Source organism: Agelaius phoeniceus, chromosome 1 (genome assembly GCF_051311805.1).
Source record: "Agelaius phoeniceus isolate bAgePho1 chromosome 1, bAgePho1.hap1, whole genome shotgun sequence".
Taxonomy (NCBI): Eukaryota; Metazoa; Chordata; class Aves; order Passeriformes; family Icteridae; genus Agelaius; species Agelaius phoeniceus.
In genome coordinates, this window is record NC_135265.1 from 31,924,551 (window position 1) to 31,950,120 (window position 25,570).

At 38.2% G+C, this 25,570-nt stretch overlaps 1 protein-coding gene across 2 annotated transcripts in view; it reads left to right on the forward strand.

Annotated features, from left to right (window-relative positions):
- ITGB8 (integrin subunit beta 8) overlaps positions 1-3,152 on the forward strand; it is a 60,528-nt gene extending 57,376 nt beyond the window's left edge. For both annotated transcript variants that reach the window (XR_013181447.1, XM_077175802.1), the window contains one exon: positions 2,483-3,152. Coding sequence is in view for 1 of the 2 variants with exons in the window: in XM_077175802.1 (XP_077031917.1) it covers positions 2,483-2,551 (69 nt within the window). In the remaining variant the exon portion in view is untranslated. The remainder of the gene's footprint in view (positions 1-2,482) is intronic.
- Positions 3,153-25,570: the final 22,418 nt, after the last annotated feature.

Consider the following 25,570-nt stretch of genomic DNA (forward strand, 5'->3'; position numbering starts at 1 on the left):
TTGCAGTCCTTCTTTTAATGCATATGGGGAAATTTAAGATCCCAGAAGATCTCCCACGTGGAGGTGGGATGATATTGCCTTAAGCCCACTTTGTACAGACTTAATACATGGAGTTATTTGGACCTACTGAATCCTCAGGCAAAATCAGCATTTTTTTTGGTATCACTGAAATAAGAGTTTTGTGAATAAAAATCTTCCATTCTGTACATTCAGTGCTTGTTTCTTATAAAAGAAATTAAAGCAATCATCAAGGGAACATAGAACTTTACTGATGTTGCAACCTGCAAATAGCAAGAGATCCTTTTGTGTGAAATAAAACTTATATTTGGTTGCAACCATCATTTTACAGCACATAGCATTGAGATCTGATTCATTATGGCACAACTCCAGTTTTATAAATGGCATTTAGAGTAACGTTAGACTGATTCTGAGATGACTCTGTTTTTAATATTTGAGTAGTTTGTTGTTCTTTAACTGTCAGAGTTATGCATTGGAAAAGCAATTTATGTGTTGAAAAAGCAACAGTTGAATGTAATTTTCACATGAGTCCACTAAAAGGAGTGCCCCCACAGGTCTCATACTGCTGCCTAAGAAGTGTGACTATGGACTGAGAACTGAATATGTTACAAAACAGAAGTTCTGGGCAATATATTTGGGATAATTAATATTTTTCATGGTGTGTAAATCTGTCATGTGAAGGCTTGAACACATGATAGCTTTGTGGGATATAAGTATGGCATCCATAGAAGGTTCATGAGTACTGGTACGTTTGTGTCTCTAATGTCAGATTTTGCTCCAAAGATGTGTTCTCCAGGTCACCCAAACGGAACATGGCCACCTGAAAGAAGCCCCTCAGGCCCACCCAGCCCAAAGCACCACAACTGGACCTCCCTGACCTGTCATGCTTTCCTCAACACTTTTTCCAGCATCTGATTTATAAAACAGGAGAAGGATGAGAGCAGTACAACAGAGCTGTGGGGCTGTAGCCAGCAGGGGCCAGCTCAGGAGGAGCCCCATGGGGAAATCCCACCTCAATTCATGATTTGGGCCCTGTAAACAGGGCCCTTATTCTCACAGGCCCTCTCCCCAGTGCAGCAGCCTCTGTTAATGTAACACACTCTTTTTTGCCCCTTCTTTTCCTCATTTCAAACAGTTTGAAGCAAAAGAATTAGGATCCCTAAGTCATATGCCTTCTGTAGGAGAGCTGACTTGTGTGCTACAGACTGGTGGTGTGCCAGGACTTCTCCTTACAGAAAAATGAGTTCTTCCTCTATGATCATGCTTTGGGTTTGTGTAGGAGTGTTTGGTAATATTAAGTACATGCTTTTTTCAGTTTCATCCAGTGGTTTTAGGTCTCAGGAGTACTACTCCTTTCCCCCTTCAAGGGGATCCCTCCTCCATAGATGAACTGGTCAGCTATTCATACAAATACTGTTTATTCTTCTGGTTTTGAATTATGCCTATTAAAGAATTTGCTTTGCTGCAAGAGAGGCGTCCCTGGGATTTGGGACTGGCCACATGCCATGGTTTCCACATGCAAACCCTTGGAGCTAGTCTCAGCTTTTCCACTGTGGCTTTGTGCTTTGACAGCCTTCAAGGGTAACATTACTTATTTATTTTCTCTTTTTTTGATGTGTGTCTGAAACTAGGTATCTGACTGTGCTTTTCAGACTTTAAAACAAGTTTAAAAAGCATATGTTGTACATATAATGAAATCTGGTTGCTCTCCATCTACCAGAAGTCTCTGCATCTCTCCCTGATAACCCCAGCACACTCCTTCATGTCCCCATTTATTTGGTTGGCAGACAAAGGGTGGAAATAACGCATATGCCCATTGGCAGGTTGGTGTGCCAACAGGCCAGCAACAGCCAAGCTTTGGAAAGGGTAGAGGAACACAGTTGTTCCCCTGTCTTGTGTCCCCAGGTGTCATTTTATCCAAACACCAACATGGGAGAAATTTCTATATTTAAGAATTGTAGGCTGATTTCCTCTTTCATGAGTTATGCATGGCAAGTGGCCAATTGAAAATTAAGTGATGGTGCAAATCTCTCTTTCTCCTGCTTTTATTTTTTATTATTGTTTTTTAGGAAACCACAAGAGTTAAATCAGCAGTTCTTAAGCTTTTTTCCTGTGGTTGATTTGGGCAAACAATGGTGCCCACCCACTTTGCAGTTCTTTCTTGCTGTGTTTATATTTCCTCATGAGAAACCAGCCAAAATCACTGCTTAAGATGGAATTGGGAAGGAGAGGTCCCATAAGAGCAATAGGCTGCCAGTAATGTCTATCAAAAGGACACTGCTGCTGCTTCTGCTGTTGCTGTGTATTATTACTGTACTTCTAAGGCTGAATATCAGTCTTACGTGATTGGTTTTTTCTTGAAATACTATTTGGGTAAACAGGAACATATCCCACAGGAGGTAAAATTCATATGTCATAGACTTCCATGTTATGAACTATTGACATCTTCTCACTTTTCCTCCAGGGAGAAAAAAAGGTGTGGATCCAAAGAATGTCAGCAAGAAAAAGCATCAAGCAATTTCAGTACACTTGACGCCATGAAACAGGCCTTGAAATAGAATAACCTCTTTTTGAGGGTCCAAAAGGATCAATGGGGAAATTAGGGACACTTCCAAAACTTCAGTATTTATGCCTATTAATTATAGTTTATTTTTAAATCAATAAGTTTTTGATCAGGAAGCCAAATTTTATTTGATAAACCTTTATACTTTACATTTTCAGCCAATTTACTTTTTTTTTTCTTTTATCCACAAAGTTGATGACACTGGAGCTGCATAAACAGCACACAATGCAAAGCCCAGTATTGGGAAAATTGCTCATCTAGTTGTTTTGGTTGATCTATTAAAGTAGTGGTGTTAACAGAACATCTTAAATTGCACAGTAATAATTTGTACTTCCTACTTAGGGTATGATGGTTTTCCAGTTTGGTTTATTACACTGTAAATAACTCCCTTGCATCTGGGTTGATTTGTTTATTCAATTAAATCTGAAGGAAAAACAACCCAGTTTTGCAACAGTTAAATAAAGCAATTGTGCCATCCAGTGGCTAGCTAGGTTAACTCATGTCTCCTCCTTCCACATGATCATTTGGTGTTTCTTTTTTCTTACTCAAAATAATATATGTCATAATAATATGCAATGTTCCATTGCTGTATCCCATTTATATATGCAATAAAAATTTAATCCTTTTAAAACTTCTTTTTTCTACACTATTTAAACTGAAGGCCCAAAAGAGGATTAAGATGTGCCATATATTCTTCTGGATCAGTTAAAGTTACAGGTTATTACACACCCTATCTCAAATATCATGGACTATTGGCAAAAATGAGCAAATAAAAATATAGCATTTATCTCCCTTGACCATGGAGCATGGCAGAACCTTTAATTAGGTGTTTCCAACATAACTTTTTATAATAACAGCTGTGACTGAGTTTATAAATTGGTTCATGAAACATTTCTGTGACTGTTTGAAAGAAAAATTCAGTGAAGGCAGACAATATGACAAAATAATCCTACGGTATGATTAAATTCTTCAATGTCTCACTCATCTCTTGAGGATAATTTCTAAGGCAGCTCTCTGGAGCCTCATGTGAGATCTGGGGTTTGTTGCTTGACTACTGAGTAGATTAGGAAGTGTGGTCACAAGTCACAACTTGAAAATAGGTCATCATTTCCAAACCAAAATCCATTGTGATCACTTCAGAGGAAGAAGAATGTCCCTAATTACAACATTTTGTTGGTGCTCCACAAGCCTGTTTTGGGGAAAGTTTCATTGTGCAAATTAACTTATGGCATCCACAGGAGACCTGCAGTTTGGACAAGCACAACACTGCGTGCATGGGTGTGGAGGACCAGGCATAGGCATGTAGGATGTAGGTGTGTTTTGTCTCAAATATTCTGGCGGTTGTGACAGGAAAGTCGTGATCAGAACAGAGGGTTCCACAGAGGTGGGGCAGCACGTTGCTGAGCCAACTTCTTTTTCCATCTTAGGACTCACTCTTACTGTCCCCTGACTCCCTTCCTGGAGAGCTCAGAAGGGCTGACTGCTCAGATGCAAAAAATATGGCTGAGTGTGTGCAACGGAATGGGAGGAAAAATCAGTTTTACATGAGAGACTTGCACCAGAAAAGCTGTAAAAGGAAGTGCATCAGTCCCTCTCACTCTTTCTCTTTTTCCTCTCTCTTAGTCTCACTACTCCAGATCCAGACTATCCACATAGCAGGACCATCGCAGGATCTAAGGACTGATGATCTTCTTGCTTCTCTTTCTCTTTTCCACATTTATTTCTCTCCACTCTTGCTTTGTCTAGACAAGGTTCAATTGTCATATTATACCCTGTACATTGCACTCAAGTTTGTTTTGAAGTTGGGAGCTTTTTGAAGTGTGTTGTAAAAGTCAAGGGCTTGATAGATCACACTTTTGAGACTAAAGACTGGGCTGGTTGCCTGAGCTAAGACAATTATACAATGAAGCCAAAGAGAGTTCCCTGACATGTGGCCTGGTGCCTTTGTTCAGCCTAATAGGAATTTATAATAAACATAGTTCTCCCTACCAAGTTGGTTGTGATGGTGGGAAAGAAAAAAATAAGCAGCTCCTCTGTGGAGGCAAAATGCAAGCGAAATACATTTCAAACATGTATGGTGCTACACATTGCACTACGTTGTGGGAGAGAAAGATTCTGATGGACTATTCTGGTTCCGTTTCTTATTCAAGTTGTTTGCCATCCCCTTAAAACATTAACCTTGTGCACAGGAGTTGCGCATCCTGGAAACTGTTACCAAGAGAAAAAGTGCATCATTAAAATAGTGTGGGGGCCTCACACTGTGGGTAGAACTCATGAAGGGACATGTTCCAGTCCCAGTACACAGTGACAGCTTGCTTCTTGTACAAGCGCCCTGTGTTCTCCTGACCGTGGCAACATACTCTTCTAGCAGATGGACTGGCCTTTTATTTTCACTTGGGTTTAATTGCAGGTTTTTAGCTCTTGGGCTCTTCATGTAGTCCAGCTGTGTAGTCCTTCCAGGAGCAGCACAAACACGTGTTTGATCCCATGCAAAGCTCTCTCTGTCAGGTACAGCTGCCAAACCATCCTTCATTCTGGCACGTCCTCCCCACTTTCCTTCTCCACATTGCTAGCACAGGAGTGACTCATTAAATCTCAAACTTTTCTGTCAAGTATTAAGCCATTCCAAACATATTTCTTGAATGCAAGCAGCAATTCCTCTATGCCAGGACTTCCAAGGAAATCTGTCTGTAATGCTGCCCTGACTCTCATGGATGTGAATTACTACCCACCAGTGCCATATGCACTTCACCATGATGAGATATGAGAGAATAGTTAACACAGTGACATCCTTTTGCTACAGAGACACAGGAAGGTTCTCCCACAAGGAAAACCTTAGATCTAAGCAAAACTGTATCTTGCCCTGTAATTTAGAAAGTATCTACAAATTTAGGCTGTCTTTTGAGAGGGCCAGTCCAAGAGGAACTTAACTGGCAAGAATCCAGCATTTTTGAGGCTTCTTAGAAATGAGGCAGCAAAATCACTGGTCACTTTTGAAAATGTTACTGGAGATGCTTTGTTCCTTATGCACACATGTTCATATTTGCAAAACAATGTTTATTCATACTGTGCCACACCTTGAAATGAGATTCATACTATTTCTTTTGTTTTAGATATCACTAGCTGTTCATTATGAGAGAGATAATAATAGAATTATTATTATAATATAATCAACTATGTTCAACATATTGTAAAATGTAATAAATATATAGAGTTTATAATACATGCAATATAAACTATAATAAATATATAGATGACTCATGCTTTGTTATATAGTATACAGCCTATTGTATTGTATCATATAATTTCTAGTATATACAGATCTATTCTCAGAACACAGATGAATAACAGCTAAATGCAGATGTTCTCTGCTGGTTGTTTGTTGGTTTTGTCTTTTCTAAATTGTAACAAAAAGCTAATGTTTAAAAAATGAAACAAATAATCAAAAACTACAAAGCTCAGCATCAAAATGTCAGGAGGGATGAAGAACCAAGACCTTCTCAAACTAAATTTTTCTCAGCTGAGAAGCTGCAAAAGTCTAAAGAGACTAAATGACAATTTTGAATGTTTGTGTTGGAGAAAAAAAAAATCTTCCTCAAGAACAAGACCCAGCCTTCCCAGTCAGATAAAAATTCACTGCTCTGCAGCCCCTTGAAGAAGGAAAGTGTTGACAGTTGTCACTATTTCACTCTGACTGAGTGTGTGTCTGCTGGACAGACCTCTGCCACCCTTCCTGTATGAATCCCACTTACCAAATCCAGGTGAAGTTGGGACCAGGTGCAGATACAGAATTGTGGATGAGATAAGCATCGCTGTGATAACCATCATTGAAGGAGAAAAAAAAAAGATTTTGAGCTGTCTTGAAGAAACATTAATGAATTTCTAGTGAAAAATTTTTACTGGACAGAGAACCTAAGGTCGTGTGTAAACAACAATCCGTATATTTAACACATTAAGAGAAAATATTGTTTTAGCCTGGCCATGTAGTTAATAATAAGCCAAATGAAAGGAAGTTATGGTAGGGATATTTTTCCACTTTCACGCTCTTGCAAAAAGTATTGACACAGTTCTTTGAGTCAAATCTCAGTAGGGAGGAGATAAGGCTGTGATTATTAGCCCTCTGACTCCTAACCCTGCCCTGTTTAAGTAAAGTTAGATCTAGGCTGGACCTGCAAACAAGGTGGCATTCACTGAGCTGAGCTTTCATTCCACTGGAGTATGTGTAGCTTGAGATACCTCACTGCATTCAGATTCCTGTGTGCTTGATTTTCATGGTTATGTATTAAGTCACTCCCCTCCTTTCCCATTTATTTTTGGCTCCTTAAGCTTGGCTGCCTATGTGACTTGTCCTTGGGGAGCTCTTGGCCCAACAGGCATGAACTCCTGTCACAATTAAAGCTAATCTCTGATAGTTTTGATATGCCTGGGCCACCTTCCAGAGTCTGCTATGTTAATGCACAAAAGCAGCGACGAGGCAGGCAGGCTCATCTTTTTGAGGACGTTATATTTGTCCCATCTATGGCTTACCTATTATGGGATATAATGTAACAGCCATGCCTGACCTCTTCTGAGGACACTTTATTGTCAGTGGTCATTTCTACTTATCATGAAGAGCAATTGCCATGTTATCAAGTTTGTAAGGAAACTTAATCAAGGCAATCATCTCAAGACAGAGATGATTCTCTGTCTTCTTACAGCTATGAATTCTTCTGCAGCAGTAGTATTTGTGAGCTACTCTGACACAAATAATTCTCAATAATTAATTTCTCTCACAGCAGTCACCACCCAGGGGAAGATGCCAAATCTCTTTTTGTTCTGTCTCATTAGTCCCAAGTAATGAGCATGTGTGCAAATTGCAACTCTGATTCCTAAAACTTCAGGTAAGGAGGCAGCATCAGAAATGATCTACCAGAACTCAGCAACAGTGTACTTTTGGCCACGCTGCTTCATGCTCATATCCAGATCTACAGCTACTTGGTAATCTGTGCTCATTCATCTCTTTTCACCATCTACAGTTAAGGTAAACAGACTTTTTCCCCATTAGTAGTACTGTCATCCCATGTATCATTTTCCTCCTGTGTTTTCCAGTTGACTTTTCTAAGATTCATTTTCACTTTTAGAGAAATTAATATTTTACTTTAAAACTTTTCAGTAATATGTTGGCTTGAAGATCAGGACCCAAACAGCAGTTACTACCTGCTTTCAGTACTGATACAGTGTCTTGGAGATGCTACAGTTCTCCAACTTCTTTCTAGTATTCCTGTTCTTCTAGAAATATTTCTGTTGCTGTGATTGCTGATTAATGTTATAATATAATATAATATAATATAATATAATATAATATAATATAATATAATTAATATAATATAATATAATATAATATAATATAATATAATATAATATAATATGAAGAGACTAGCTTCAGGATAGTCCTAGCTTGTAACAGGTTCTCTACCCTTAATCATGGGAAATTATGTCCATGCTTAAATATATATATATATATACATGGGAGATGTAGGATCTGGGCAAGATGTAAATGCTATAGAATAGGGGACGGTAATGTGAGTGAGCAGAATGTGGTTTGGAGAGGCTTGTCAGGAAGACTAAATTTGGGAATACCATTCCTAAACCAGAACTATTCCATACAGCTTTTATGGGAAGGGTTTATGGAAATACCACTGTTCTGTTTGGGTATGACTCACCACAAGATCCCCACACTCAAATGAGTAATATGGGGGCTGAGCTGCTATGGTCATCCAGGAAGAGGACCTGCACCAGTTGTGGGGCAGATATGTGCCAGCACATGCAGCTGTGTGAGCCAGTGGAGAGGAGAGACCCTGCATCCTAAAAATTGTGTCACACCACATACAGAATGCCAAGGCTGTGTCAAGGCAGTGGCAGAGCAGTTTGAAAACTAGGCCTTTTTATGTAGGTATGCTTAAAGACACCAGAGTGCTTTACCTTGCATTGGCACAAAACACTGAGTGTCATACAATTATGCAATAAGATGATTTTCTGATGAGATCTATGGAATAGAAATGGAAACAGGGCTCAAAGGAGCAAAGTTAACACAAATTTTATCACATCTGTTTTAGCACACCTCACTGTAGGAATTCCTAAGTGAATTCCTTAATTTTCACCAAGAATCAAGTGAATTTAAAAAATGTTTTGAATAAAGATATACATGCATTTTTGGACAAATGTTTTGAAAAAGATAAAGTATTGAATGAAAGACAGACATTGCCATCACACAGCTATGCAGTCCCCTCTCTTGCAATTTGCTTACAAATCGTAGGGAGCTCCCCTGCCCAGATCGATATTTCACCCTGATGCTGTAAATTCTAACTGGCTTCAGTAAATTTTCTAGACCTGGCCATCATAATGTCAGTGCAGAGCAAAGCTTGATGTTAGAGTAGCATTATGGGCTCAGTTTGTCTGTGGTCTCTGGGACCTGCAGCCATGTCACTAGCAAATAATGCATGTGCAGAAACAGGGTGAACAAAACTTTGCTCCCTGTAAATTTTGACTGTGCAAGTTCTGAGGCAATTTTAAACTCAAAATTCCTTTTGTAAAATAAAATAGGCATAGAACCCTTCCTGGATTTTTCTGAGGTAAAACCAAAGACTTGGGAACTTGTGGTGACTTAATTGGTTATTCATTTACTTTTCTATTATCTTTTAATGTGTGGTGTTAATTTCTTTTTAAAAACTAGAGCAAAGGTTTTTGCTGAGTGTTTGTTGACAGGATCTGGGAACCAGCAGCATCAGACTGAATGCTGCCCCTTCCAGTTTTCTTTTGCTGGGAACAATGGAGTTGTGTTACTAAATTTTCTTTACTTCTATTAAAGAGGCACAAAGATGCTCTGACCAAAATGCAGACTTTTCATGTTAGATGCAATTTGTGAAGCCATATAAAATAAATCTGTTAACATAGGGTAGGAAAAGAAAATGATTAATTTTAGGGAGAGAAAATAAGGGAATTAGGGCAAGACAGCAATGGAGTTGTGAGAGGCAAGGCCCAGGAACAAGCACTTGGCTGAGGGCAGCTGTGGGGACGTGGCTTTGCTGGCAGGAGCAGAGATGTGCCTGCTTCAGGATGGATTAAATGCTGAGAGCAAGCAGATGTGCAACTTATCCTCATAGCATTTATGCTTCTTGCAGATATTTCCACAGCTGAAGGTAGGTTGTTCTGCAGCAGGACTGGAAGTACTGCTCTGCAAGCTCTCCTTCCCTGCTGTCACTGAATTTATGAGCACTAAAGGAAAATCCAGGCATTCATACCAGTCAGTACATTTTGCTGTGCCTCAGAATGCACTTGAGGTACCAGAGACAATGTTTAAAGTGTGTCTGCTCCCAAGTGCAAGGTGACATTTTAAAATGTTCACCACCCAGATGCCATCAGTTAATAGGCACTTGGGAAAAAACCCAAAACACAACAATCTGTTTTCAATAACAGTTCTTCTTACACACCAGGTGCCTTATTCAACAATTGACTCTCAGCCTTGCTCTCCAGAATGAGGGAACAGGTTTTTGATAAGCTATTATAGACTGAATGCCGGTGATGGAACTCCATTCCATTTGAACATCTTTGATCAGAAGCAGGTGTAAGATTTGCTTAAAGCCTACAAATCGGTTTGGTCAGCAGGAAGTTGCATTTTTCCATGCAAGAAAAGGATTGTTTTTAGTTTGGAAACCCTCTCCCAGTTGTGGGAGTTGCTCTAGCCATCTCTGAAAATAAGGGGAGTGTGTGAACTACACCTCACTGCTCCTGCCCACACCAGCATCTGCAGCTGTGCCCTGCCAGTAGAGGAAGGCACAGTCCTACAGGCTATCCTATGCTTCCAATGTCTGCATTTGTATTTTAAGTTCAATCAGCAGAGTCCAGAGCAATAATCAGGCTCCAAGATCTCAGTGATCCACAGTAAGGGTCCAAACCTCAGAGAGACAGCACAAGGCTTGCTCCTCTGGCTGCTCAGCTGCACCATTGGCTCTCTAACCAGCTTCATCAAAGAGAACAAGTCCTGTCATGGTTTGGAGGAGCTGGAATGCTTTGGGAAAATTCCAGGCTTCAAACACAGGCCACAGATATTTATTCAAGACAGAAGTATAAGTCATCAGGATGAGTGATAAATTTAATTAGGTTTTGTAATCCCATTCATATTTTCTGTTCACTGTTTCTATTTATTGCAATGGGCTGAATGGATATACAACACTAGAAATTCCGATTGAAAATGTATTTGTTTCCTCTACTTTCCCCAATATTTGGACAAGTTTCCCCTCTGAGAACTTCCACCTTTTTTCCATTTAACTTATCTATTACTTAACAAAAGCTACACTATTTCTGCATACACTCTGTACTCTTTTTCAGTTAATTACTTTATCAGCTTTTACAGGCCAGAATTCAATCAATATGAAAATCTAGTTACTTCTGGGCTTTACTTAATACTTCATCTGCCCATCTGGAGTTCTTAACTCAACATGGAAAGATAAGGCTTCTATTATGGAAAACCTTCTTTCTCCCCTTGTACTTCTGGGGACCCCCTGCAGACCTGTGAGTTGGTATTAGGCAAAATACTTTGAGCAATGATAGCTTCTTTATTTAAATAGTTTCAAACTGTAATGCCTAATTAAACAGGCTGTGCTTTTTCCCTGTCATTTAGTGCTGATCAGATCAGATAGCATGGAGTAATTATCTCAAGCTAAGCAAGGTATGACAGCCATCAGATATGGATTTTAGTGGTTTGTTTATTTTGTCATTTAATGGACTTTCAGAAGTGCAATAAAAAAAACCTATGAAGTGCATATTTGGAACTATTCAAGTAACACAAAGATGAAATGAAGCATCCCAAGCATTCTTTGCCTGCAATGGGAAATGCAGAACCTGACAAAAGCACTCATCTGAAAAGGCAGCCCCAAGGGAGCTGCTGCCACTCCGACCACCAGCCATCACCCCAATGCACTGCAGCTCTTCTCTCTGCACACCAGCAGTGCTCCACTCCTCTTTCCTTCAGCTGTAAAGCCCTCCTCTTCCTGGCACTAGCTTTCTACAGGGTTTCTGGTTTATGTGGTCTGCCTTGTTGAAAACTGCCCCCAAAAAATCATCTACAGAAGTGCCAGTCCAAATATGACAAAGTACTTATGAAATTTTCATGTATGCTCATTACTTAATAGAATACTTTCCACTGTATTATTCCACCTCAGCCTCATTAATTAATCACATAGAGCATGGGATCCCTTAATACCTCAACATCTGTCAGCTGGATCACTCTGCAGGTACAAGAAAGTTCAAGTAGGTTCAACAGTTTTTTCTCTGGTGTTGTAGGAGACATTGGGATTTGGCTGAAATGTACTATTCAATGGACTTTGGAATCTTGTATCATTTAAATTGGGAAGGAAGACCTTCTTCTTGTTCTTAGGAATATTCCATATTTTTCTGTTACACTACAATTATGTTGCCACAAGGAAAAATCTCTCTGCAATACTAATACCACAATTTACCCTGAGCTGTAGTGAAAGCTGGAAAGCACTTGGAAATGGACATCATCAGGTTGAAAACAGTGTCTACACTTTTCCAAAAAACTCTTTCTTCAGAGAGTTAACTCTGCTTAGTGATTTAGAAATACTAAAAGCAAAGTTTTTCCTACAGTATTTTGGCTTTTCTACTTGCAGTTCCAGCTGCGTCTTTCAGATTTGAGATAAGCAGATATGAAAAAACAAACTTTGCTAAAAACAGAGCCAACTTGAGCAAACCTCCAAAAATACTGGATACTAAGTTTGGGGTAAGCCCAAACACATTCTTTTGTATCATCCAGTTCCATTATCTAAAATATGATTGGTGAATCAGAAGGAATCACTATTTCACTAAAGGTAGCAGCAGTAAATAGATTACTTTCAGGAAAAGCATTATCTGCTTTAACATTTCTGGGCCATTGGTTTTAATTTGTTTGGGGTTGGGCTTTTTCCCATTCCTTGGATATGAATATTTTTAATTTGTTTCCTGAAAATGTGCAGTGTGTCTGCAAGTTCTCTGAATTGGCCATCTTCCCATCACATGACTTACACCATGGAGCCTGTTTTCCACATTTTTTATCTTCTTTCAGGTACTAAACATATAATAAACACAAAGTTAGAGAGCCTTATGATTTTGCAGTGCCAGTGAGGTCTCATGTGATTAACCTGCTGAGTAGAGCATGAAATACTAAGAAACAAATGTTCCACAAGACAGGAACTGCACACAGTAAATGAAGCAAATCATGGCTTAATGCTTTATATGAATGTTTGGTTCTACTTTTTTTTTCCCCTGAGGGCAAATTAATATTTTATTATTTTTGGTTGATATATTGAAACAGATAAATACACTAATACTGATTACTGGTAACAGCTTATGGACAAAAAAGAAGTAAACTGCATATGTTGGAAAGAAAAAGGCATACAATCCCGCTCTTCTTGAGGTCAACTACATGAGTTTCAAGCTTACCTAAAAAGCTGGGCCATTCTGTTTCATTTACATATTAAGTCCACCTCATTTACTGCAGTAAACTGGATCAGGAGGGGATTGAATTTCTAAGTAGCACTTATGTTCAGATCTGTCACAGTGCATCCAATAACTACTGGTACAAGTTACAGCTAAAGTCACTGTTATCTGTAAGAATTTTGCTTTGGAGCATAAGATCCACCTGGAAAAGGATCTTGAAGCATAAGAAAGTTTCTGACCAGCAGGGAAATATTCACCCAAACTTCGTGTGATGTAAAGTCACCCTTTTGTTAAGTCAATTTGCAAACCTGCTCTGTTTAGGGAAGGATAACAATTTTGGGGAACAGCTTCCTCCACAAAGAAAAACAGATCCTGGAGAATATTTTCACTTCACATTAGACATTTGCTGGAGGAAATGATAGAAAATTCATTTTTATTTTGTGTTTGAGACTCTGATTTCTTAAACATAGACATGGCAGAAAATCAGTAAGACTTGATCATAAAGAAGTAAACAATAATTCTCTTCCTAACAGATAGTAAATTATACAACAAAAAAATAGATTCTGTGGCAGGTGTTTATATCAGAAATTAATTTACAATCTTCATTACACTTCTGCCCAAAAAAGCCACTCATATACTATCACTAAAGCTGGAAATATTCCATATTGTATAGATTTTTTTTTTTAAATGAAATTGGTAGCAACTTTCCAATATCATGCATGACCTTCCTGAAAAAGAACATCATTCTGGTAAGAAAAAACCCCATCCTTATTCATTGGTAGCTTTAGACTTTTTGTTTTGTTTTTGACAAGTTAGACCAATTTGAAATGTTGATCTCCCCAGCTTCCAAAGCATGTCCCTTTGCCTGTTACCTGGCAAGACTATGTCTGTGACAGCTAAAACTTTGTGCTCTGATGAGCACAAATTTAGAAAAGTGCCTAAAAATTCTTGGAAAGAAAACAACTGAGACAATAGAAAAGCATACCCCTATAAATTTCTCATATCCCTCTGTCTCCTTTTGCACCCTTACATGTCCTGTTGTGATGTTACAGACTCCTGCTCACAAGCAGGTTACTGGACTTTCCCTGGGCTGATTTACCACACAAAAAATCCAATACAATGTGGGGATTGTTCTTGGAACTCTCTGCCTGCTGACATACATTAACCTGTACAATAAAAGATCTACAGATCTGTACCCAGCAATGATTGGTTTCTAAATATTGATCTTTCGCACCAGGGCACCTCTTACCTTCTGCACAGCAAAGCAGCTGAGCAGATTGCCTTCTGCCAGTGGTGTTTGCTTGAATTAACTATTTAACAGGAGGAAGAGGTGTGTCCTCCTCATCACAGTGATGTGCATGGCGAGAGGCAGCTTCTCTGTACTGAAAGGTAAGCTCAAATGAACATCTCTCCCTTTCTGTCACCTTGCGTGAACATCAGGGCCAGGTTCCTGGTTCATAACCTTTTATCTCTTTGAAAATATTAAACATAAACCACCCTCTGATAAGCAGTGATAATGCATTTTGTAAAGGAGTTGTAAAACAGATAAGGCAGGTTAGAAACTTGACTTAAATTTTCCCCTCTGGCTCAAGGGAATTTCCTGATCCCTGCGTACAAAAATCAGTCTGTGGGGGAGAGAACAACAGTAACCAACTTAAAGTGTGAGGGGTACTGCAGCTCTTGAATAATTGCAAACCATAAGTGATAAGAAGTAACAGGAACTGGTGTTTTTATTTCAACATTTTCTGACCCATCCAACAAATTAGTAGTGGCTCCTGTGTATTTATAGACCCTTTGGTGAGTGAAGGCATTTTATCTCTCTCTGATTGTGGTTATATTCAGTTATCTGCTTCCCACTGCATGAATCTCTGGTCTATTTTTAAAGTTTTAAGCATAATTTAATCCTGATAACCCTCACATTAAATGGAGACCAGATTTAGTGGCAAAGTTCAAAGTAAAAATTGGTTGAACTGATTACCGATTATAACTGCTCTATAACATTCACAAGGGCCTTGTGGTGGGAGGGGCATCACATCTCAACATTTCACTTGTCCCATAGAAATTACATTTTTACCACAACGTTTCAGATTTTATTTCCTGGTTTTGTAGCTGGAGCTCAGGGCTAACAGTCAGCCTGTCTTGGCTAGGTTTGCTTTACTATGATCAACTTAACTGATCATTTACTCAAATATGCTTCCATGTTTCCCTTTTTTTTTTTTTTTAATGAAAAATAAAGGAGATAAAAGGTCTTGCTGTTCCACTAGGAAGCTGAAATCAAGTCAATGTTGTAATATTGTTCCAAAATATTCTTAGTTTCAGATGACAGCCACTATCAAACTCAAGGTATTGCTAATTTAGGGATCTTAAGTAATAACTGCTCCAAGAATAAAATTGTTCCTGCTGTGAGGTGGTAATGGATGAATCCCAAGCATGACCAAAGATTGGAGGGAAATATCTGGATTTTCCTTTGATGCCCTGGGATTCTTCATTTAGTTCTGCAAGTTCTTACAGAGCCAGGACTGGGATTTTGCTGCCTTTACTCATGGGCAGCACACAGAGCAGTGGCAGGGCACAGGTCCTTGGTGACCTTTGGGAGGCACGTGCCAGGGACGAGCATATCTGAGCCTGGCCAGGAGTGCCCAGGAGGGCTGGTGAGGCCAGTGGTGGAGGAAAGCAGGAGTTATTTAAGGTCAAGGAGAGAGGGGAGACAGAACAGCCCTGGGAAGTAGAGCAGGAGGTATCCTGTTTGCCACAGTGCCTTTCTATAGGGTTGTTTATTACTGTGTAGCACGCAACAGAGGGCACGTCTTTTATAGTGGGAGGTAAACAGGAATGGCCTCAGCACAGCATTTCAAGTTTTTAATTACAATGCCCTTCACTTCTTTATCACATGCTTCAGCAAGAGCCCTGCCTGTGAATGCTGGCTGAGCAGGCTTGTACATGTGCATGACCCTGCATACTGATAATTCACCAACTTCTTCAGCTGTTTCTCACGATCTTCCATCTGGTGTATCCTTACTGCTTACATGGTCACCCAGCTAAGACACAGCTGCAGCTACTGAGGTATTTCTCCTCTCTTTTAAATAAGTCATGCAGGAGAGTAAATAAAAGATAGAAGGTGACGTTTTCATAAAATGCAGTAGTAGCTCTTCTGCTTACAGCCCACACAATGTTTTACAAAATATCTGAGCTTTAAACAGAAGGTGTGTCCTGCTGTGGCCTTCCAGATTTGCCAATATTTCCTGACCAGCCTGGTACAGTTCTGCTCTTCCTTAAGAAAGGTCGACAGTTTCTTATATACACCATAACAATAAGCAAAACCTGAACAGATATGACTCATATTAATATATAAGTTCTTCTGCAAAACTGAAAGCTTGGCTTTAGCACATCTGCTAAGGCCACAGAAATTATAGCTCCTCATTTGTGGGCAAATGCCATTCCCAATTGAAAACTTGTATTTCTGAGCTCTAGCCCACACAGTTCTTCCTCTCAGAAGAAAATAAAGTTTTATTGGATTTTGTTTTTCAGCTGCTGACTGATCTTTAGTACTATGTGCATATCTGACTTTTCTGTCTGTAGAATTTGGGACTTTCACCCTTTGATCACTTCCGTGGATCAGGAAAGGTGTATTTCATAAATATATAAATACTTTAAAACTTCAGTAAAAACTCTCCTTTTTTTACATAAATAGGTGGAAATTATCTGCCCAGGATCACACAAATTAGAGGTTGAAGAGCTAAAAAAGAAAACAAATCACCACTTTCTGGACTATCTTATGTCTAAAAATTATTTTCTTAAATATTTAGAGCAAAGTTCTTATTGTTATAAGCCCAGGGGAGTTATATCATTACAGGAATAAGAGATATCACATAAGGAAAGTTTTCTCTGGAGTTCCAGTTTAATTCCCCATATTAGTACTCTTGAATCAAGGCTCAATCAACCACTTCAATGTCTGATTTGCCTCGCCTGTGAACCTTCTGGCTTCATAGTGAAAGACCTTTAATTCAGGTTATGCACATAAAAGCAGATGGTTGGTAATAAAATAATACTTCTTAATTTACATGTTCATGTATTCTCAGTACCCAAAGTTTAAAATACTATCTTTTGGAAGCTACTTTGAACCTTTGTTTTGCAATATTTTTAGGAAAGCTTATGGGATGGGGTAATTTGAAGAGCATAAAAAATAATCTAGCCACTTGGAGAATATTAACTTTTTCAGTAAACATTGCCTTTTGTAGCTATATAAAAATGCAATTTGCCCACAAACTAATTTTAAATACATTTTGAAAATTTCCCTGAATTCTGCATTTAGTGCAAGGTGTTCTTCTGACCAAAATCCACAGGAAGAGATTCCTTCTTCAAAAAGCGATGACTGTCAGGAAATAACCTGAACACTATTTCACATCAGAGAAATATTGAGTTTGTCATTACAGCATCATTTGAGAAACACTTCATGGATTCTCACTCCTACAATTCACCTGTATGGAATTTTAAAGTTACATCATGCTTTTTACTGTCTCTGTGATACTTAGAAATAAAGCAAAGAAAAGCAAGATATACCATTCTCCCTGACTCTATGCAATGAGTAACTCTTTCTTGGCAGATGACATATTATGCTATATTAGTGTAGATAAAGTTCATGATTTTATTTCTTGTATTAAATCTTCCTTAATGGGTAGGATAAGTCTTGACTGTAATAGTGCAGTCTTGAGGAAATGTTATTGAAGACACCAAATTTTATCCAAAAACAGTAACATTTCTGGTTTATTATAAAAGAGGTCATCAAAGCAGGCAATTTAATGTATTTTTTTAAACTGTGGATTTAGCTAATCTCTTTTCATGTCTGTGACCATTCTCACAACAAACCCCATGGTTTTTCTGCATGTAAATACTCAAATCACTAAATACAAGTCCATAATATTTACCAATGCCACAAATGTTCTTCAATGTTGTTGTTTACTTTAAACTCACATTATTTTCAAAACACATGTTGGCACATAAAATGAAAATCATCAGAAGGAAACCCCCATAAGCACAGCTTTTTATAATGGAAGTTTTAACCAAGTCAGATGTTCTTTTTTTCTGAAAGAGTGAGCCTTATACACCGAGTATCAGACAGCAAGAGACACAGTTATCCTAAGCTCAACTTAATTTTCTGCTCTCCAAGAGAATGACAACTAAGACTACTGTGATTCCCCCAAAATAACATTTCAAGGGGATGGTAGAACAGAATGGATTATGGGCTTAGTTTATTAAAAAAAAACCCATGCTTACTGAAAGTTTTGACCATCCTGAACCATCACCTTTCCAAGCTTTCCCCTGGGGAAAAATGTGCTAACACTTGCAAAAACACAGTGATCTTCACTTCCATTCACCAAGGTACACCTGTCCCACCTTCAGACACGTCACTTCAAATGTCTGCTTGTAGAGATGTCCTGCTCCCAGAGCCACACTTGTGACCCACATCCAGCACAACAGAAATTTAAATGTTGTGCATCCCACAGAATGCTGAGCTTCTGTTGGATAAGTGCTTCTTGCCCTCACTTGTGATTGTTTTTAGCACTTCAGTAATTTTTTGCTTTGTCTTGTTCCATGGTTGAACTTTTATGTGCTTTTGGAAAGAGAGGGATTATTCCCTGTTGGATTCTGGTTAAGGCTATAATAGGTTATTCTGGGGTCTTTGGCTGGAAAAGACACAATAATAGTTTTCTTGATTAAAAAATGCATAAATCCTTAAGATCTCAGGAGAAATAGCTGGGTTCTGAGCTTATTCATTTTTATCATGTGTATAGCTAGGGCAACATTGCAGAATGTTGTATTCCATGGCATTAGAGTACAAATGTCTTAGAGGTGTAAAAGTGATGAATGTTCAGATTGTGTCTTCTTATTGGTAATAGGATAGCATCCAATACAAACATAAAAAAAAAAAATCCAATGCTTTTACAGTGTTACTGGCTGAAAGTTCCTCCTGATTGCTCTCTTGGACATATGGTAAGAATTTCCTTGCAATTCATTAAGAGCTTTTCTGCATGACTTTAAAAAGGGATACACAGTGCAGATTGACTTCAGGGATATTTGGTAATGCGTAGTGCGTACTTCTGGGATCTTCTAATTATTTCCATAAGGATCAGTTCGTCAGAATAGTACAACTGGGTCATAGTGAATGACACAGATTGTTATAAGGAGGAACAAGAGGAAAAAGCCTTTTTTTTTTGGTTTACCTAAACAAATTTGTATCCCTAAATAAATCAAAGCAATATTTGAGTAGCAACCATATTAAAACTGAATTATGCTGTTGCTAATTTGAAAAGGCTAATCATTTCCTGAACCTTTGAGAGCTATTCAGGCATGTTCTTGTGCATACCTTGGATGCATTGAATTCTACTTTAAAGGAAATATCTTTCATCAGACCTTTTTGTAAGCCATGTTAATTAATTTTAATCCAACCAGAAGTTCTTTAGAGTTCTTGCTTGTAGTCTGTTTAGAAAGTGGTACAACAGAAGAAAAGTTTAGTGAGAGCCCAAGCATGACTGTGCAGTGATGCATACAAAAATGTACGCTTACATAACTAGTTTAATATTGCAAACACATTTAGAGCTAAAAGTTCAGCCCTGCATGAAAACAGCACAGAGTCCTGATCTGGACTTTACATCTCAAAAGGAACTTCCTTCACTCTTGGGAGTGTAAATTTTTAAAGATTACACTGGACAAAACATACTCCTAAACCCTATTCACCTGTCAGCTGAAGGACTGGATCAGGAATGTATGGGAAACAGATGTAGTTTTAGATCCCAGTTTGCAGAGTATGCAAATAACCAAGGTCAGTGAATACTGTCACTTCTCAAAGCGGAAGGAGGAAGAAGTAGGAAAGGGAGATTGTAGTGATACCTGAGAGACTACCTACTCAAAAGGAAAGGAAATTCAGAAGATGCCAGCATCATCCTTTTAAGCACCGGAGTTTGACTAAGGCAGCTTTGGGACATGGAGCTCTCAGTCTGCATCTCACCACAGTTTACCCATATGACAGACAGGTGTGATACTTTGTTCCTCCCCTCAGCCCTGTCAGTCTTGTTACCTCTGAACCAGAAATCAGTGCCATCCTAGCCAGCATCAAAACTAGCCACCAGACACTGCAGTCTGAAATGCAGGAACCATCAGCTGGCAGGAATCCTACTGCTTTTTTCTGAAATGCCAAAACATTTTTCCTCAGAAGAGAATGCAGCCAAGTACATGTGAATGGTCTGTCATGGAAAAAACCTAACTACCCCAAGGCAAAACAGTATTGTGACCACATAACACAACTTTATGAGCAGAAACTATGACTTCTCTAATCTGAGAGATTTAAGCCAAATCTATAATTAGGGTAATTTATCCTGGTTATCAATTGTACTTTGCATGCAAGTAGTACAAGGCAGATGCTGTCAGAAATTTTCCCCATCTCCTCTGTTCTGAGACAATTTCTTATTACATCTAGGATGCTTTTCCCATTCTTGTCCTCAGGGACCATATACTTTGGAGGTGACTATGAGATGTAAAACTAGGGGATAGCTGAGATTTTCAACACCTGAGGCATGCCAAAAGAAATGGGAACTTTTAAACAAAGGAAAAATGTGGGTTTGAAATGAGGGAAGTGATGATATCAGCAGCACAGGCAGGTGCTGTGTCTCTCAGAAGAGGGGACAGCTGGGGTGCAGAGCTGGGTGGGGGAGCAGATAGGAAAAATCATGAATTAAGGAAAACTATGCTCCTGAACTTCAGCACCAGCTCAATCCAGAGACAGGCATTCTCTCAGTTAAAACTTGTGCATATATATTATTTAAATATGAAGTCCACACTTATTTGTCTTAAGGGTTTCATTTTAGGTAAGGTTAAATGTTTTGTGTGTGTCTTTATCACTCTTTTTCTGCCTCTGCATTTTAATTTTCTTTTTCCTGGATTAAATACTATCAGTGGAAGGTCACTCTCTGCTAACATCTTTAAATTTTTTTTTAAATCTTAATTTTTATCATGGCCAATCCTGACAAGGGAAAGATTCAGTGACATGCTCATGACTCATGAAGAGCATGTAAGAGAGAGGAGATGTTTACACTGATTCCTTTAGATGAAAATTACCACATTCACTGACCCTTGGGAGCATATAAACATTTAATCAGAACACACATGTAAACACATGGTACATATATGAATAGCGCCCATTTGATTCAGTTATGTTATTTAAATTATATATATGTACAAAATGCTCTTTTATTGGAGGGTGAGATGGTAAAGTAAAAGAGAGGTGTCCTTGCCCTCAAGATTTGGCATTATGTTGAGAAATACAAATATTTAAAAGAAAGTAATTGTCACTTGGTAATTCCCTTTGAGAGTCTGAGACTAAAAAGTGAACTTTCTCTGTGCTGATCACATCCTGCTCAGCACTATGTAGTACATTCAAAATGTTGTTCAGTTCAAAGAGAGAAACTTGGCTGGTGCCATCCCTATAGTAAAGACATCTGATATTTTCTCCATATTTTTGTATTATGGACTGTTGATAATTCACTGTCACCTAACTTTTTGATGTGAGATGGCATAGAGTGCTTGAATAAGACCTTTCAGACCCAGAAAGGTTTCATTTCAGACAGCTTTGTTCATCCTGGGTTTATATTCATGAAACACTATGAAATTGTACCAGTGAAAAAATTGTATCAGTAATTATGTCAACACTGCTGCAAATATATCCATTATCTGCAGAAGAGGTCCATGGACTTCATGGTTTTAACAGCTTTTATCCATTTTGCTCAGAAATGTGGCCTCTGAATGGCCACATTTCTATGGAATACCACTTAGCCTGAGTTTCCTTGGCATCTTGGCTGTGATGTTACAAGGAAAGAAAAAACACAGAAAAACATTTTTGTTGGCCGAAGGTAAGGATATACATTGCATTCCCTAGAATGTATCATGTCTGTGCAGAAATGAAGCCACAAGGACAGTGTTCCAGGATGGCAAAAGATGAAAAGAACAAAAAGTGTTCTATAGAAATAAGCTCTTGGGAATAAAGTCAGAAATAAATATTCCCAAAACCAAACCCCGCTTTTCATCTGAAAGTGAAATAACTGATGCCCTCCAAAAAGAAGACTAAAAATCTGTTTTAATTTCAATGGGCCATGTCAATGACTCTCCCCAGGGTACAGACTGGGTTGTGAAGTCACTGCCATTTGTCCATTTTCCTATCTTTTGCCAGTGATACCTTCACCAAAACTGTTGCCAGCTGTTCCACAGGCTCAGTTAGTTGATAAACTCATGTCTTTAACTACAATCCAAATTGTTTGTGATAAACTACTTTTATTTTGTTTTGCCCTGCATTATGTTTATCAGCACCACAGAGAAAATGGAGCTGATGAAGATCTCAGAAGACAATTTCATCTTTTCCCAACCTTCAAGGCAAAATAATCTTTACCAATTTTTTCTCATACACGAAATATCTTGGCTTTAAAAGAAAAAGAAACACCAAAAATAAATAAATCTAAAATCTAGACACCAAGAGGTTCATTAGTTATCTGGCCCAGCACAGTTTAATTTTTTTTTCTTATTGTAATTCAGTAACACAGTAGATACTGAAGACACTGGATTATACTGGTTTTGCAACAGCCTTTCATATTTTTCTAGAATTGATTGCATATTTTCCACCATACGAAACCAAATTCCATCTGTCTTTCCTCAAGGGTCATATCTTTCATATGCCTTCAGTTTCACTTTCTTCCTTAATTCCTATCACCCACATCTGTCTTGAAACAACCAAATTTAGACACAGCATTCCAGCTCAGGACTTGACAGTGCTACACAGAGAAAAGACTACTCCATATGTTTCACATGTGACTCCTCTGTGCTTTTGAGAATTTCAGTTTTTTTCATCCCAGTTTGACAGCATTGGCTTCTATTCAGTTTTCCTTCCAGTACATCTCCCAAATGCTATTTTGTAGAAAAGCTTCCTGTAAAGTCCTTCCCAGCTTCTGCTTATTGATAGATTATTCTTACACAAAAATCTCATGCTTCTGCATGAAATGTTCTCTTATTTGTGTTTCAAGTTCATAAAAAGTTTCTATTAATTACCAACTCTTTTTATCCTTTTTTGCATTTAGGCTGCCTATCCGTGAGTAACAATAATCCTATTGAGTAAAAATTATCTTATATTCAAGCTTTCATTTATTCTGTTATTATTCCTTTCTTTTTCACTAAAAATGAACTAATACTACTATTTCTAATGAACTACAGGATATCACCATCTCTTTTATAGAAATCTCCTTCCTTGATCTCATTCAATTTCTCAGGATTAAATGAAGAAGTGCCCATCTCCAGTTACTTCTTTTGACTCTTGAAAGAAAATTCTGTTCCTGGCACTTTTCAAGAATTGAAGGGGCATTTTTTTATGTCTTGTCTCTGTTGCCCACTTAATACTCCTGAACTGATAGCTCATTGTTCTGTCTTTCTCCTCATACAGGATGGAAGGCCCTAGAATTAATTACCTGCCTACACAAGGCAGTTCCTCCTCCCTTTCCCTTTCCCTTTCTTTCCTCCCTGTCTTTCTGAAATATGAGTGTATAACAACATCCAGTCTCCTCAATTATCTCCATAGATCTTTACCAACTTAAGTCACCATTTCCATAATGTATGAAATTTTCTTGCTCAGAGCATACAAAGTTTGCATACAAAGTTTTCAGCAGAATGACTGCCTTCTTTGCTTGATATGATCTTACTACTTATCTCACTCTATTACTTGGAAGGAAAAAAGAATAAAAAAATCTCTATTTTATAAACAGCAATGAATCACACTGGCTTGACTTTCTTTTTATGGCAAGAGGAATTATGGTAATCCTACCAAATTCTGCACACTTATCACTTAAGTGTCACCTAAAAGAGATCTACAAACTTCACAGGCAAGAATAAATTGTTTCCTTGTTTTTATTCTTTGAGAAAATGTGTACTAGAGAACTTGTAAAACTATTTCAGCATTAATGAATTCTTGCAAGTTGCTCTGTTTAGAAACTGTTATAAATAAATAGCTATCTTTGATGTTAATGTTTAGTTAAAAGAATCAGATGTGTTCCTGCTCCCCAGTTTCTGGGAAACCACAAATAATAGTTTTGCTTGGTTACAGCATTAGAACTTCTGGATAACATAGTTCAGTTATTTTCAGTAAAGTTCAAGTGTTGGAACATATTTCTTTATCTGATGTTTCATTCTTCCAACATTCACCTCTACCCAGACCTTCTCCTTTTACTGCATCAAATCTCCAATAGCTCTGCAGTTGCCAATGTGGCAGCAGAATAACTGCAACATTGTTTCACTTTGGAGAATTACAACATTTCGCTGGCTGCTCCCTTAATTAAAACACTCCATTTATGCCCACCAAAATCCAGTCTCCTAATTCCAAGCACTGTGCCATGACTACAGCTACTCCCAGTGATTACTAATAGTTTTACTGTTGAGCTTCAGTACAATACAAATGTCACTGTACTGCTGTGGATATGTGGGAGGGCATTATAACAAATTATCCCCAAACCCTACAATAACAATTTTCCATTTTTAGTCTGATTGCCAAAAAATAAATAAGAAACCAGAACTTTCTTATCTTAAAGTGATTCTGTCAAGTCCTTTCTGGCTGAATCTCAGGTCGCATAAACAAAAGTCACAAAGCAACAAAAACCAAAGTGCAGCGCAGTCGTTTATAGGTCCTGCCTGTAAATTACAAATATGAAGGTAATGAGCTGTAATTAAGGTAGAGGTTTCTGAGTGCAGAAAGATGTCTTGCTGGTGTTCTTCTCATCTGCTGGAGAAATCACAAAGTGATTAGGAGCTCCGATACCTGTATAATACAATACACCTTCTTTGTACTTGACTGTCATTTTGAGGAAATGTTTCAGTAAAGTTGGGTGTCACTTGGTTCTGCACACCCCGTGTTGCATTCTTTTCAGGGTAAATGGTTTTCTTGGGGAAACAAGTCTTCATTTTCAGCTTGTGTAACAGGGTGTTTCTGGTAGGGTGTTTGGTTTGCTTGTTTTTAAAGATGTGCTTATGGATAATAGTTTTTTTAAGTAGATACATTTTCTAGTCTGTTATGGATTGTGTTAATTGATTATATTCAATTGTGTTTAATGTTGCTCTTCCTGTCAGTGACAGTGCTTGGACAGATGAAACAAACACATGGAGACATAGGTGTATATTGGCTATTTGGGATAGAATATTTCTCAGATGCATATATTATTTTCCAAAGATAGAAGATATTTTTGGATAAAGGAAGAATAGTATTTCTTCTCCAAATTGCATTATGATATTTTTATCATAATGTGTTCATCTCAAAATTACAAAGGCAAAATTGTAAACTGGATTTTTTTGTGTTGCTCCTCTCCCTTCTATTGATGGGAGTCTTCTCTGTTTTACATGTGTATTTTAGTCCAGAATGTTTGCTTCTGCAAGGATATCAGAATACGCTGGTTTATTTTTAACTTAAGCATAGAGTGGTTAGCTGTAGCTAGACTA